The sequence below is a fragment of the Cibotium barometz genome, chromosome 48 (assembly GCF_041138505.1).
Source record: "Cibotium barometz isolate CiBa-2024 chromosome 48, ASM4113850v1, whole genome shotgun sequence".
In the NCBI taxonomy this organism is placed as follows: Eukaryota; Viridiplantae; Streptophyta; class Polypodiopsida; order Cyatheales; family Cibotiaceae; genus Cibotium; species Cibotium barometz.
In genome coordinates this window covers 23,108,596-23,122,591 of record NC_141093.1, presented here as the reverse complement: position 1 = coordinate 23,122,591, position 13,996 = coordinate 23,108,596, and the positions used below count along the sequence as shown (strand labels likewise).

At 44.4% G+C, this 13,996-nt stretch overlaps 1 protein-coding gene across 1 annotated transcript in view; it reads left to right on the top strand.

Moving 5' to 3' along the window:
- Positions 1-7,197: 7,197 nt before the first annotated feature.
- LOC147610976 (tobamovirus multiplication protein 2A-like) overlaps positions 7,198-13,996 on the top strand; it is a 53,684-nt gene continuing 46,885 nt past the window's right edge. Inside the window, exons 1-2 of the mRNA XM_086785624.1 lie at positions 7,198-7,530; positions 7,908-8,287. Coding sequence (XP_086641750.1) covers positions 7,950-8,287 — 338 coding nt within the window. The 5' untranslated portion in view covers positions 7,198-7,530; positions 7,908-7,949. The remainder of the gene's footprint in view (positions 7,531-7,907; positions 8,288-13,996) is intronic.

The following is a 13,996-nucleotide window of genomic DNA, read 5'->3' as shown; positions in this document are numbered from 1 at the left end:
AATGTAGGCATGGATAATAAAAAACCAGCGAATTCTCATTAGGCTAATGCCTCAATTTATAGAGTTCACATCCAAGCATCTAATCCCACTGATTTCTCCTTGATTCACTCCACCTCTTTTGCTTGATTCTCTCCACCTCTCCCAGAATATCTCCACACTTCCTAAATCTTCTCATGCTACCCTTTATTCTCTCCCAGTAGATTCTTCTCACCTTTTCACAGGTTCTTTCACATTTACAGATTCTCTTTTACAGCCTCTAACCAAGGGCTTGTTCCCGCACACACCCTATTCACTTGTATATTTCAACACCTCCCCTCAAGTGAATACTTCCTAACACACCTGGACCCTATACCAAGTTTCCCTCTCACTTGATAGTCAGCGGCCAGTGCCTAGCACACCTCCCCTCAAGTGAACTTAGCACGCCTGGACCCTATACCAAGTTTCTCTCTTACTTGATAGTCCGCGAGACGAGTGCCTCAAGTCCCTAAACTCATAGTCCTTGACACTCTCTCTCTCTATGTGTCCAAGGCTACTACAGGTGCCCACGACCTTGACTAAAGTTCTCACACATATATCTACCACATGGCCTACATCATCGATGGCTCAGAGGTGGTTTTACTTTGTTGGGGCAGGTTACATTGGGTTGTGGGGTCTCTCTCTCTCTCTCTCTCTCTCTCTCTCTCTCTCTCTCTCTCTCTCTCTCAAATTTTCACATGGCTCCTCACTCTTTGGAGCCTCACATCTTCTCTTGTCTTCAGTCTTCTTCTTGTGGGGCAGCTTCTCTTCACGCGTCCATGTCTTCCTCTTCTTTCAGTCTTCTTGTTGTGGCAGCTTCTCTTCTCGTATCCATGTCTTCTAGATCTTCTTGGTGTGGATCTTCCTCTTGGAAAGAGATGTTCTTCTTCTTTCATTACTGGGGCCATGAGCTGGTCCGTCAGGTCTTCTTGCTCCATGTGAGCAACATGTTTAAATGTTTGTTTGACAGTTCTTTTGGGCTTTTGATATTTATCTTGTGTCATTATGCAATGCAAACCCAAATCTATGTGGGAGGTCTTGCCTCTTGCCTTATTCTGGACAAGGGCAGTGTCTGATCCCATTTTTACACTAATGTAATGTTCCCAATACATAATGCATATAGCATTCATTCTTATGTACATTCCCAAATGCAACTCTGGCTGTGAATAATCTTGAATTTGAGTGTGATTTGCAGGTATTAACCAAGGGTTAAATGCAAAATGATGATTACCACAAATTTATCAGCATAATTTTACCAAAAATTACATTAAATCAAGGGTAACCAATTTGTACACGGAATGGTTGGAGTATCAAACCAACTCCGAATTGCAATCCGAAGTTATAGGGATCTGTATCAGATACCTAATGGTTAATTTGAACCCTCAATTGCACCAAAATACAGTGATTAGCACTGATTAATCACTGATTAGCAAATTAATCCTCTATTTTGCGTGCAGAAAACAAAGTATGCGGGGAGCCCAGATCTGAGGCCTTAGAGTTCAAATGAGCTCAAATCCTTTCAAGGCCATCAATAGCAATTAGTCTAGTAGAGGATTAAGCCAAGAAACACAAGATTTGACCAAACATTGAATGCTTAATCTCTATTTTACCAAAGTCACCTGTGCAGATTTGATGAAGAGCTTGGATCTCACTGTAGACTTGATCAAATCAATTTTTGACTTCACCAGCTTATAGAGCATGCTTGAAAACACTTGGGGCTAAGAGGAATTAGACCCATTTGATCTGGAGTAGCTGAAATGTCAAATTCTCTCAGAAAAAACAGCGCTGTAGAAAAAACGCTCCTGAATCCGCCGATGGTTTGCGCTTCTGATTCGATGAGCTGAATCGTGGAGAGGCTGGCTATGTTGAGCTAGAAGGGTTTAGGCTAATTTTGAGTGTGCAAGGAGAGGGAGCTCCTCCACTGGCTGGGGGTACAGAGGTTAGTTGAAAATAACTAAAATTTTTGGTTATTTTCTAATTATCTACTAATCTTAATTAACTAGATAATGGGCTCTTAAACTTGATGGATTCTAAGCTTGGCTCTGATACCATGTTAAACTTACATCAATGTGATGAGCTATGGTGGATCAAATGCTAGAATCAATATCATTAACAAAGTGATTAGTAAATAATTAAGATGTGATTAGTGAGTAATTAACAAATAGCTTAATGTAGGCATGGATAATCAAAAACCAGCAAATTCTCATTAGGCCAATGCGTCAATTTATAGAGTTTACATCCAAGCATCTAATCCCACTGATTTCTCCTTGATTCACTCCACCTCTTTTGCTTGATTCTCTCCACCTCTCCCACCTCTTTTGCTTGATTCTCTCCACCTCTCCCAGAATATCTCCACACTTCCTAAAGCTTCCCATGCTACCCTTTATTCTCTCCCAGTAGATTCTTCTCACCTTTTCACAGGTTCTTTCACATTTATAGATTCTCTTTTACAGCCTCTAACCAAGGGCTTGTTCCCGCACACACCCTATTCACTTGTATATTTCAACAGAAGTCGGGTGGAGTTATGCAAGAACATCTAAAAATTACAATAGAGGCTTGTAATCTTTGGACCAAGATTCTAGCGGATGAGCCCATCAATTCTAGAGATCTATATGTGTGGAACATGAAGATTTGTACCACCATCAGCTCTTGGTGGAGTTATAACTACATTGGTAAAGAAAAGGAGGAGCCCCTCCAAGATGAATTGAACAATAGAGTAGCTCGTAAAAGCACTTAGGTGTAGGAACCCTTGTGTAGTTATATACTTAGGTGTAGGAACCCTTATGTAGTTATGTCATGTTGTCTTTAGGAAATAATATTTAAGGCTGTAGCCCTTAAAAGTACTTAGTTGTAGGAATCCTTATGTAGTTACATGAGGGTGTAATGTTGTCTTTAGTAAACAGTATGTAAGGATGATGTTGTCTTTAGTAAACAGTATGTAAGGATGATGTAATAACGCTTTTGTTATTTTAACTATAATTCGCCTTGTCAACTTTATTATTCACCTTGTCAAATTTTACATTATTTGTTGTTTTTGGGAAACATTATGTAATCTGGATGTAATTTATTTTGTGGAAAAAAATTATATTTTTCCCACAATTGGCTACAATATTATCCTTTACAATTTTGCATTGCTCTTTGTTTTTTATGACATGAAGTCACATGCAAAGGCATCCAATGACGTCATATGCAAACACATCCAATGATATGTGCAGGCATGCAATGACGTGCAATACTTCTCAAGTACATGTAATGACATGAAATCACATGCATCACTATGCGTTATAAAGTAGTACCATGCAATGACATGCAATACTTCTCAAGTACATTTAATGACATGAAATCACATGCATCACTATGCGTTATAAAGTAGTACCATGCAATGACATGCAATACTTCTCAAGTACATGTAATGACATGAAATCACATGCATTACTGTGCGTTATAAAGTAGTACCATGCAATGACATGCACATGTAATAACATCTCAATGCTATGCCATGCCATGCAATGCATACATGCATTGGCATGCGAGAGAGAGTAAGTAGAGAGAGAGATAAGTGAGAGAAATTAAGACAAAGAGAAAGAGAGAAGGAGGATGGGAGAGTGAGAGGGAGTAAAAGAGGAGAGTGGGAGTGTGAGAGGGAGAGGGAAGAGGGTGGGAAAGAGAGAGAAAATGTTGGGAGATAAGGAGAGAGAGGAAAGAACAAAGAGTGAGAGGGAGGGTGGGACAAGGAGAAAGAGAGAGAAAGGGAAGGAGAGATTATGCATAGGGAGGGTGCAAGAGGGAAAGGGCAAGGAAGGAGTGAGGGAAGAGGATGGGAAAGGAAGGATAGAGGGTGGGAGAGGGAGAGAGAGGGAGATAGAAAGGGAAGAGGGGGGGAGAGGCAGGGAGAGGGAGGGAGGGAGGGTGCGAAAAGGAGAAAGAGTGAGAGAGAGGGAAGGGGAGATTGTGCATAGGGAGGGTGGGAGAAGGGGAGGGATAGGGCAAGCAAGGAGAGAGAGAAGAGGGTGGGAGAGGAAGAAGGAGAGAGAGAGGGAGAGGGAGAAAGAAAGGGACGAGGTTGGGAGAGAGAGGGGAGGAGAGATTATGCATAGGGAGGGTGGGAGAGGGAAGAGGGTGCAAGAGGGAGAAGGAGAGGGAGAGGGAGAGGGAGAGGGAGAGGGAGAGAGAAAGGAAAGAGGTTGGGAGAGAGAGAGAGAGAGAGAGATAGAGGGAAGGAGAGAGATAGAGGGAGGGTGGATAAGGAAGAAAGAGTGAGAAAGGGAAGAGGGTGGGAGAGGGAGAGAGAGAGGGTGGGAGAGAGAGAGAGAGAGAGGGAAGAGGGTGGGAGAGAGAGAGAGAGAGGGAGAGAGAGAGGGAAGAGGGTGGGAGAGAGAGAGAGAGAGGGAAGAGGGTGGGAGAGAGAGAGAGAGAGAGAGGAGCTAAGTTGGGCTAGAGTGGAGAAAGGGAAGAGAGAGGGAAGAGGGTGGGAGAGGGAGAGAGAGAGAGAGAGAGAGGGAAGAGGGTGGGAGAGAGAGAGAGAGAGAGAGAGAGAGAGAGGAGCTAAGTTGGGCTAGAGTGGAGAAAGTGGGCAGGGCTGAGGGGTGGTGGAGGTTGTAGGAGGAGATGGGAGGAGGTACTGGTGGAGGTTGTCCACATTTTTAAGAGAGATGGGAGGAGGTATTGGTTGTAGGATGAGATATTGGTGGAGGGAATGTTCACATTTTTAAGAGAGAAGAGTTGCCAACAAAAGTTCCCTCCACCAAGCTCCCTCAAAAAACACACTCGGCAAGGCGAGTTGTTTTGGTATGCTGATGTTGCTTGTCTTTGTCCCTTGGGTAAGACCTAACCTCTAAGTCTTTCACAAAGACCATGCTTGTTTAGCCTCGAGCCATGCTTGTTGAGTTCTGAGCCTTTTGAGCCATGCTCATTGGCCTTTGAGCCATGCTTTTACTGGCCTTTGAGTTTGAAGCGGGACCATGTCTTGTGTCTTTACTTGTGTTGGTGTACAGGACTATTAAAGGTAATGCATGAAACTTCACCATCAAAGGAGGGTTTGTTGGATATTTCAGAGTTAGTCTGGAGTCTAGTCATGTGGTATGAACACCCTCTTATTTTATTTTAGAAGTTAGGCTGGAGTCTAGTCATGTGTCCTTAGGAGTATGAACATGCTAGGTGTGAACACTCTCTTATTTCAAAGTTAGTATGGAGTCTAGTGAAGTGTCCTTAGGGGTATGAACACGCTAGGTGTAACACCCTCTTAATTAGGGTCAAAAGATAAGGAAAAAGCAATGTATATGGTAGAAGTATTCATATAATTCATTCATCATTGTGTTGTGCAATCTTGCTCTCTCTCACACTTGAGATGTACTATCTCTCTCTCTCTCTCTCTCTCTCTCTCTCTCTCTCTCTCTAGCCTTGGTCATATAACCTTCACCATGGATTGAGTTCCCATCTCCTTCACCACTCTCACCTCCCTATTATCTTGTCACCATGTTTCTAACAGACATTAGCATTTTGGTTGTGTCTTTTATTTTAAGATGTTGTTTATGTATGATCTCAAAAATCTAAAAGACACATTTTGGGCACTTAAACTCTCACGTCCTCAATCTGTCATCTTCATTCCCTCATCCTTGGCACTCTTTGCATCACCATTAGTCATATTAGAACCTTTTTTGTCAAAGAGTCATAACCGTCATCATTATCATCAACCATCATCGCAAGCATCATTGATCGATCGTCATTGTCATTTACATCCGGCATGCAAGTACTACACACACTTCTTGATAGCTTCTTTTCTCTAATGAGAGAAAAATACATATTATGCAAACATTGGCTATCCTCTTGTCCAATGAGAAAAGTGCACACCCATGCTAGAAGGAACTCTCATCCACCAGTGAGACTGTGTTAAAGCCTAAACAATCCAAACATGAAGAAGAGAGCTTTGGAGCTCTATGTGGATTTCATTGTCAACTTTGCAAGTTGTCGTTGACTTTGGAACACGTGTGTGAAAGGTTTATTGATGCCATCATTTTGTCTTGATTTTCTTATGCTTATCATTTTAAGGAAAATAGTCACACAACTCTTGCTAGAAGCAACACACCATAATCACATCAAAATTTTAATTAGCATTTGATTAGTTAGTGACAAGCATCACCAACTGAAGGTAACCAGTGGTGTAGTTAACATTTTTGTGGATACCTTAAAATTGAGGAATTTCAAGAAGTTTGTAATCTATTGGGGTAGGTAGCATTGTTATGGATATAGATACCTTAGTGACAAGAATCATGCTTGTAAATTGTTGGGGTAGTTAAAATTTTAGGGGATATATATACCTTAAAATTGAGAAATTTTAAGAAGTTTGTAGTGCTTATTGTAGCACCTCCGTAGTTGAAGGCAAAATACCCAAGCTATTACAAAGCAAGCGGCTCTTTGGTTAGCACCTTCTTGTAGTCCCACTAACACCATACTATAGGGTACCTTTCCCACGGCCCAGTTACTTGAGTCTTGCAAGGGACACGGGAATTGAATGCAATTTGTAGCCTCACTTTCTCACACTACAATGCTTGCATCAACCTTACCCAAATATGGCAAGTCTCAAGAGAAAAGCTAAATGTTGCGTTTTCAGCCAGTTAAGGATTTGAATGTTGAAAAGTGTGTTGCCTTCCCGTATTTATGCTTAAATGCATCATGGGAAAGCCCTAAAACAAGTCCTGTTGTTTCACTTGTAGCACTCTTGCCTCTCTAAGGAGGAGAGGTTCTAGGCCTCTAGAGCATCACAAAAAAGATAAAAAGAAAAATATTTTTTTTCTCGAGAAGAGCCTTAAAATTATATTAAAAGTAAAAAAATAGTACTGTTCGATTTTACAGAAAGTCTATGCAAGGCACCATTCTGTTACAAACAACTTATTTAAAAAGCTTAACTTAGTCATCTAATTCAGTTTGAAGCTGAACAAGTTACAAGATGTGCTTGTCCAACTTCCTATCTTTTACAGAGGATGCAACCACCTCTTTCTTCTTAGCTAGGATAACTGCTTCCAGAGAGTCTTCATCATTGGAGTTATTAGATACTCCACCGCGTGTAATTTCAGTACTCGGAAAAGAAAAATAAAAAAAATAAAAAAATAAAAATAAAAACCATGCCCCACGGCTGAGCGGGCGTCGTGTGTTGTCGAGCCGCCCAATTAGCTTTTCAATGGGCACGCACCTTCAATAAAGTGAAGCGAACATGCCACTGATGCCAGGATCGCGTGTTGTTTGCGAATACCAGACTGGTCGATGAAAGTAAGAGAAGGTTTGCCGTATCAGCTGTCAATAAAACTCTAGAAGCGCAGGTTTTTGAACCCTAGCCTTTTGAACAAGAAGAAAGCAACACGCCAGCAAACCCTAGCTCGGTCCGGCAAACCCTAGAAGTGCAGGCTCTCTCTCAGCAATACGCTGATATATTAAACACAGATCTGAAGTGGAAGACTTAACAGAGAACGGGATAAGCAGGGGCTCTCACGCAGAAGGTCTCTGTTTTCTGTCATACTGGTGAGTACAGAAGAATTTATATCTGGTTTTCTTTGCATGTGTCAGATTGTTTATCCTAGGGGTTTAGCGGAGTTCGAAACACATTACGAGGGATTTTTCCTGACGTACTGTAATGATGTACAGTATAGTTGTTTACCCTTCTCTAGTCACCCTGCCCCTATAGTTGCTTTGTTCTTTTCCAATATTTCCTGTAAATTTTTGCTTTTTCATCCACGGCCTTCTGCTTTTCCTTGATGTAACCATACTTCAGGGTGCTTTGATTCACCTGTAGCACATCTAGTGTATTGATGGTAGTCGTTTTAGCTACCTTTTTTCAAGCAGTCCTTTCTCATATGATTTGGCTTTTTTTTTTTTTTTTGTTTTTCTTTTACAAACAGCTAGAACAAACAGAGATTTTTGTACATATCCCATTAGATAAGATGGCTTGCAGAGGCTTCATTCAATTTTTACTGAAAGTCATAAACTTCCTTTTCACCCTGGTTGGGCTAGCCATGATTGGCTATGGCATATACATGGTTGTCATATGGAGTAATACTTCTCCGTCGCCTCCACCACCACCACCACCACCACCGCCTCCCTCTCCGCCCCCGCCGACTGGTTTTCGTTATCGTTCGCCACCAGCTCTTCTCTCTGTCAAGGATTTCAACACAGGTGGTGCCATCAGTGTCTTGCAGCCCAGGAGAGTTCTACTTCAAAAAGTTCCAAAATCTGAGTTTACCCGCTTGTCATCATTCTGGAGCCGCATTCCTTCGGCATGGTAAGTTTTTTAATTCTGCCAGCGTCTCTGAGGCTTAAATGACATTAAACTACAGAATGTGTAGGGATACATTTCAATATATGAGAATCGACCGTCTGTAAGTGTTTGTTCACTCACGTACCAGCTTGAGTCCAGGACTATAGATATGGAAGGATTTTAATGGTAATGATGAAGAATGGATACTTAAGCTAGGATAACACACACGGGAATTTCACCCGGCTACACACACACACACACCATACTAACCACACAGACACCTTAGTACCACAAGGGGAAGGGACGGGGGATGGGGACAGGGACGGGACGGGACGGGGGACGGCCATAAGTAGGGAATGGGGACGGGGGAGGGAACGGCACTCAAAAAATACTTTTTTTAAAAAATTTTCCAGTAACATAAAATGCTGTCAATATCCCTCTAGAGAGTTGGTCGGCCAGTTGTAGCGGGTCAATAGCTGTCTAGTAGCATAAAATGCCTAAAAAATGGTAGAAAAATCCCAAATAATATCTGCTAAAATATTCAAATGCAGGGTCTCATAAAATGACCAGTACAAGCATGAAACGGTGACGTAGACCCTCTCGAGGTGATATATTCCAACACCTCCTCTTCAGTACCAAAGGGGCGGTCCAATACCATTACGTTGAAGTAACACCTCCAAAGTAGCTCTCGGAAGTGGTTTGGTGAAGAGATAAGCCACATTGTCCTTGGTAAAACAGTAGGCCAGCCGAAGAAGTCCCAACTCGATCTAGTCACGTACAAAATGATAATGCACCACGATATGCTTGGATTGTCCTCGTATCACATGATTCTGATGTTACGTGCATCCCGCACTTGGATGCCACGTAGACATTTCTGTACAGAAGGTGCAGGACCTGGGATGGTGAACTGGTCCCATGTGAGCCCAGTCCGGGACGAGTCAGCCAGGGATCCATCTCAGATGTCCGAGGTCAGGTGTGCATTGTCCTGCACAGGAGTCTAAGGTCAGGTGTGCACTGTCCTGCACATGAAACAGTGCCAGCCCGCGCTGTGAGTCTCCCTCTAGAATGATGTCAGTGATTCTGTGTATCTGGTATGGTACTGGATGCCAGATCACTGAGTAGTTAGTGTTTAGGACAAGGGGCTAGTCCATAGGGCTACCCCGGATCTTAGTGTGGGCATGGGAATGGTGTGGAACCACCCCCATGAGGGCCAGGAAGGCCCAGGCTGAAACCACCAGCCATGGAGGGGCTGTAGGACAGCCCTAGGGCAAGAATAAGGCAGATTCCAGGAGTTTACAGCCTTTATATGGCTGTAGGGCAAGTATGGGGCAGCCCATACAGGCTGCCCAGCCCTTGGAATGTGGGCAAAGGCTGTGCCTAGCACTCTGGAAGCAGGCGCATCACCTCCTAGCCAGTTTGGAATAATGCGCCGCATTTTAGGTGATTTATTTTAGCATTTATTGTTGAATTTTCACAAGTCGTGGGATATTTGTGCTGGCCATCTGGTTCTATGCTAGCCGATTGCTGTAGTTGGGCTAGTATAAAAGGGAGAGCCCATGTTCCCATTCATTCATCTCATTATTCACCAAGAGCTCAAGCAAATCAAGGGCTAGACAAGCCAAGGGAGTTGCTAAGCAAAGGGGTGGAGAACTGAAGGTCAAGGGCAGGGATTTTCCCAGCCAAGAAAGGTCAAGAGTTCTGTATTTTCTTTTCAGATTCACATCATTCTAATAAAGCAAAGACACCATCCGTGGTGGAGGCCCTACAGAGGGTAATTGGGACCCAATACTGTGTCCTCTCCATCTCTCCCTCTCTCTCTATTTTCTGCACATCTCCTTTCAGTTTGTGCGTTAATTTCTGTCGCGAAAAGAGTGCTGAATTGTGGGTATTGAAGTTACCGATTCTTCTGTAAAGCTTCCGCATGTTACAGTGGCATCAGAGCCTACTTCAAGTACAAAGATTCAGCAAAGAAACCAGAATTTTTTCTCGCTCATGTGGTTGGTTTTTAGACGCCGGTGGATTACCCCTTTCAGAGTGACTCTTGTCCCTCGAAGGACGGTTGGTTTTCAGCCTCCGGAAGCCTCCGGATGTCTCCCACACAGATAGTGGATGGTCGGATTGCGTTCCGGAAAGGAAGTGCATTTTCCTGCTATGGCGAGCTTCGATGACGAGAGAGACCAAGAACCATGGGACGAGAGTGCACCAGGCAGCCCAGCTTGGGCACCAGGCTTGAGTGTCACAGACATGTTCCAGTAGATGATGCGAGCAATCGCAAAACAGACAGCCAAGTTGGATGAGCAGAAGGCGTAGATCTTGGCTCTAGAGGAGCGTACCCGCTCTCCAGTGTCGCATTTTCCATCTCCTCCTCCCTCTCCTTCTGTATCCTAGATACCAGATACTCGACACAGGAACCCTCTCACAGGGTCACAGCCGCAGCCAATCTCTTTGCTTGAGTTGCAGATGCGTGCATTGGAGATCCGACAACGAGAAGACGAAGCCATGCGACGCGTGGAACACGAGCGTTACCTCAAAGCATTGGACGCCAGATTGACACCGGCGGCGCCCTCGAATCATTTTCCTGAGAAAATGAATTTCAGTAAGTATAATGGTAAACTTGATCCCACAACTCTCTATTCATGGTTGCATCAGTTTCAAGCTTACTTTGCTGCAGTTAGAAAGACAGATACTGACAGAGTGATCTTAGCCAGTTGGTACTTGGAAGATGAGGCCATTCCTTGGTGGACTCAGTCGGCTCAGGCCCACACCAGATTAGGTATGGCAGCTTATGTGTGGGACGAGTTTGTCCGCGACCTTAAGTAGCGGTTTCTACCACCCCACTACCTTGAGTGACTCGAAGATGAGTTCAAGGGAGCGCGCTACCAGTCCTTCAGTTTGCCAATAGAATTTTGACTTTATGTTTGCAATTGGGCTTATCTGATTCAGACAAGAAAGGGTAGTTTTTGTATGGCCTTGACACGCAAATCCAATGGGAGGTGCGTATGTTTAGGCCTGCCACCTTCGAAGACGCACTCTCTCTTGCGCATAGTGCAGAAATGAAGCATAATGGTGGCAAGTCCAAGACTTCCCAGCCGGCTTCTCCCAGGGCTATCGCCTCGGGGGGCAAAGGCCAGAACTAGACGGGGTCTTTCCCCGGTCAAAGCCCGGGAGCCTCTGGCTCCAAGAACTTGAACAATGCGTCTCAAGCTTACTCTAGACCAAAAAGCGGAGGCAGGCAAGACAGGTGGCAAGTTGAGTGCTCAGGAGCTTTCTCAGTACAAGGAGGAGGATAGATGTTTCTTTTGTCATACAAAAGAACATACTTCTTGGGAGTGTCCTAAGAAGCCTCCAAAGCCCGCCACCGCTACCTCCACAGCTTCCGTGGTGAGCTCAGCTCCCACACAGACCCCAGTGGCTGTCCCTAGTTTTTCAAATCTCGGTGCTTTAGTTGGAGCAATTATTAGCCGGGAGCTTGAAGATAAGCAGAAGGGTGCCCATGACTAGGAGTATGAGCGCAACGAATTGCTCAAGTCCTTTGGCTACATAGGTGGCCAAAGAGTCGTTGTCTTGTTTGACAGCGGCAGCACGGAGGATGTGGTCATGGAACAGGCCGCTAGGCGTGCCCGTTTCGAGCTGACTTCAGTGGACAAACAAGTCGAGGGTTTTAGCACAGACATGACAACGAGCGTCAAGTATGAAGCTCTAGGTGCTAAGTTAGTGATTCAGGGCATAGAGTTTGTGCGTGACTTTATGGTTGCCCCTCTTGTCGGAGCAGACATAATTTTGGGTATTCAGTGGTTTCACAAGTTTCTTCCTGATGTCAAGTGGGACAAGCACACGTTCCAGATCAATCGGAATGTGTCAAACGCCCCAGTGACCATTAAGTGTGAGCCAGGAATTCCGAACTTTCCGCTCATAAGTCACTTGCAGGCTAAGCGAGGAGTCAGGAAAGGCGCACAGTGTGCGATGATATACATCCAGACAGCCTAGACGTGGCGAGTGCTTCCGAGAAGTACTCAGCTCTCCATGAAAAGTTCAAGAAGATTTTTCTTCGAGACAGTCTCCCTCCCAGCTCCCCCCGTCCAGACCGGAGGACCACAAGATTGACCTCCTCCCAGGCTCGGAATCCCCGAGCAAGTTTCCGTACCGCTTTTCCAAGGCAATGGGATCGGAGTTGGACCGCCAACTCCAAGAATTGTTGCAATCTGGCTCCATCCGCTCCAGCGTGTCGCCATTTGCAGCACCGATTTTATTTGTCAAGAAGAAAGATGGGTCTTCCCGTTTGTGTGTCGATTATTGTGCACTGAACAAGCTGACTATCAAGAGCAGATTCCCGATGCCTCGAATTGATTATATTCTCGAAAGGCTGAATGGAGCAAAGGTGTTATCGAAACTTGATTTAAAGAGTGGGTACCACGAGGTGCAGATTGTGGAGGGGGACATCCCCAAGACAACCTTCTGTATGGAACGGGCCCACTATGAATTTGTGGTCATGCCATTTGGCTTGACGAACGCCCCAACTACATTTAACCGCATGATGATGCGTGTTTTTCGGGATTTGATTGGAAAGTGTGTTCATTTTTCTGGACGACATATTGGTATTTTCAGCTACGGTTGAGCAGCATGACATTGATGTGGAGAAAGTTCTTAAGTTGCTGGAAAGCAACGAGCTCTATGTCAATGAAAAGAAGTCGGAATTTTATGTGTTCCAGGTACATTACGTGGGACACATAATTAGTGGAGAAGGCATTCGACTTGATTTGGCTAAAGTGGCCGAGATTGTCAACTGGGAAGTACCTCAGACAGCCTACGACATTAGGTCCTTTGTGGGTATATGCCAGGCATACTCCACCCACATAGACAAGTTTTCTGATCTCTCGGCGGATCTCACCGATTTGCAAAAGGGTGTGAAGATAAGAAGGCAAAAGATTCGACCAACTCCACGACCGTTGGAGGCATTCAAGAACCTCAAGGTGGCTTTATCAGAAGCGCCTTGTTTAGCACTTGCCTCGTGGGACGAACCATTTAAGGTGATCAGCGATGCGAGCAACATCGCAATTGGAGGTGTGTTACAACAGAATGGTCATCCAGTAGCTTACATGTCTCGTAAGTTACTGTCCGCAGACAAAAACTACTCAGTCCACGATCGTGAACTCCTTGCAGTTATACAGGCCTTGAAACATTGGAAACATTTTTTGTATGGCCGTGACTTTGAGGTTCGCACTGACCATCAGGCATTATGCTGGATTCAGACACAATGCCAAGTGCACAGTGGAGTGATCGACAACACCGTTGGAGTCGGATATTCCAGCAATTCGGTGGTATGATTGAGTACCTTCCAGGAAAGGCTAATCCAGTGGCCGATGCTTTGAGCATGAAGGGACAAGTGACTTCGATTCAGACCACTACACTCGATCTTGTTGGTACAGGACTAGACGACATGAAGAATACGTACGCGGATTCCGAGGAATTTGGTACACAATGGGAACATGCATTGGATACCACAGGACCATGCCACTTTCTGATACGCGATGGTTGGCTTTTCTACAAAGGCCGATTGTGTGTCATGAAGTCGTTCAGGGCAGCTCTTCTCCATAATGCCCATGATGCCATTACAGGTGGTCATAGGGGCATGAATTCGACTCTGGAGAAATTAGAACGGCAATATTATTGGCCAAAGATGAGGCGGGATGTGTTTACATATGTACAACATTGTGATATTTGTCAAAAGGTGAA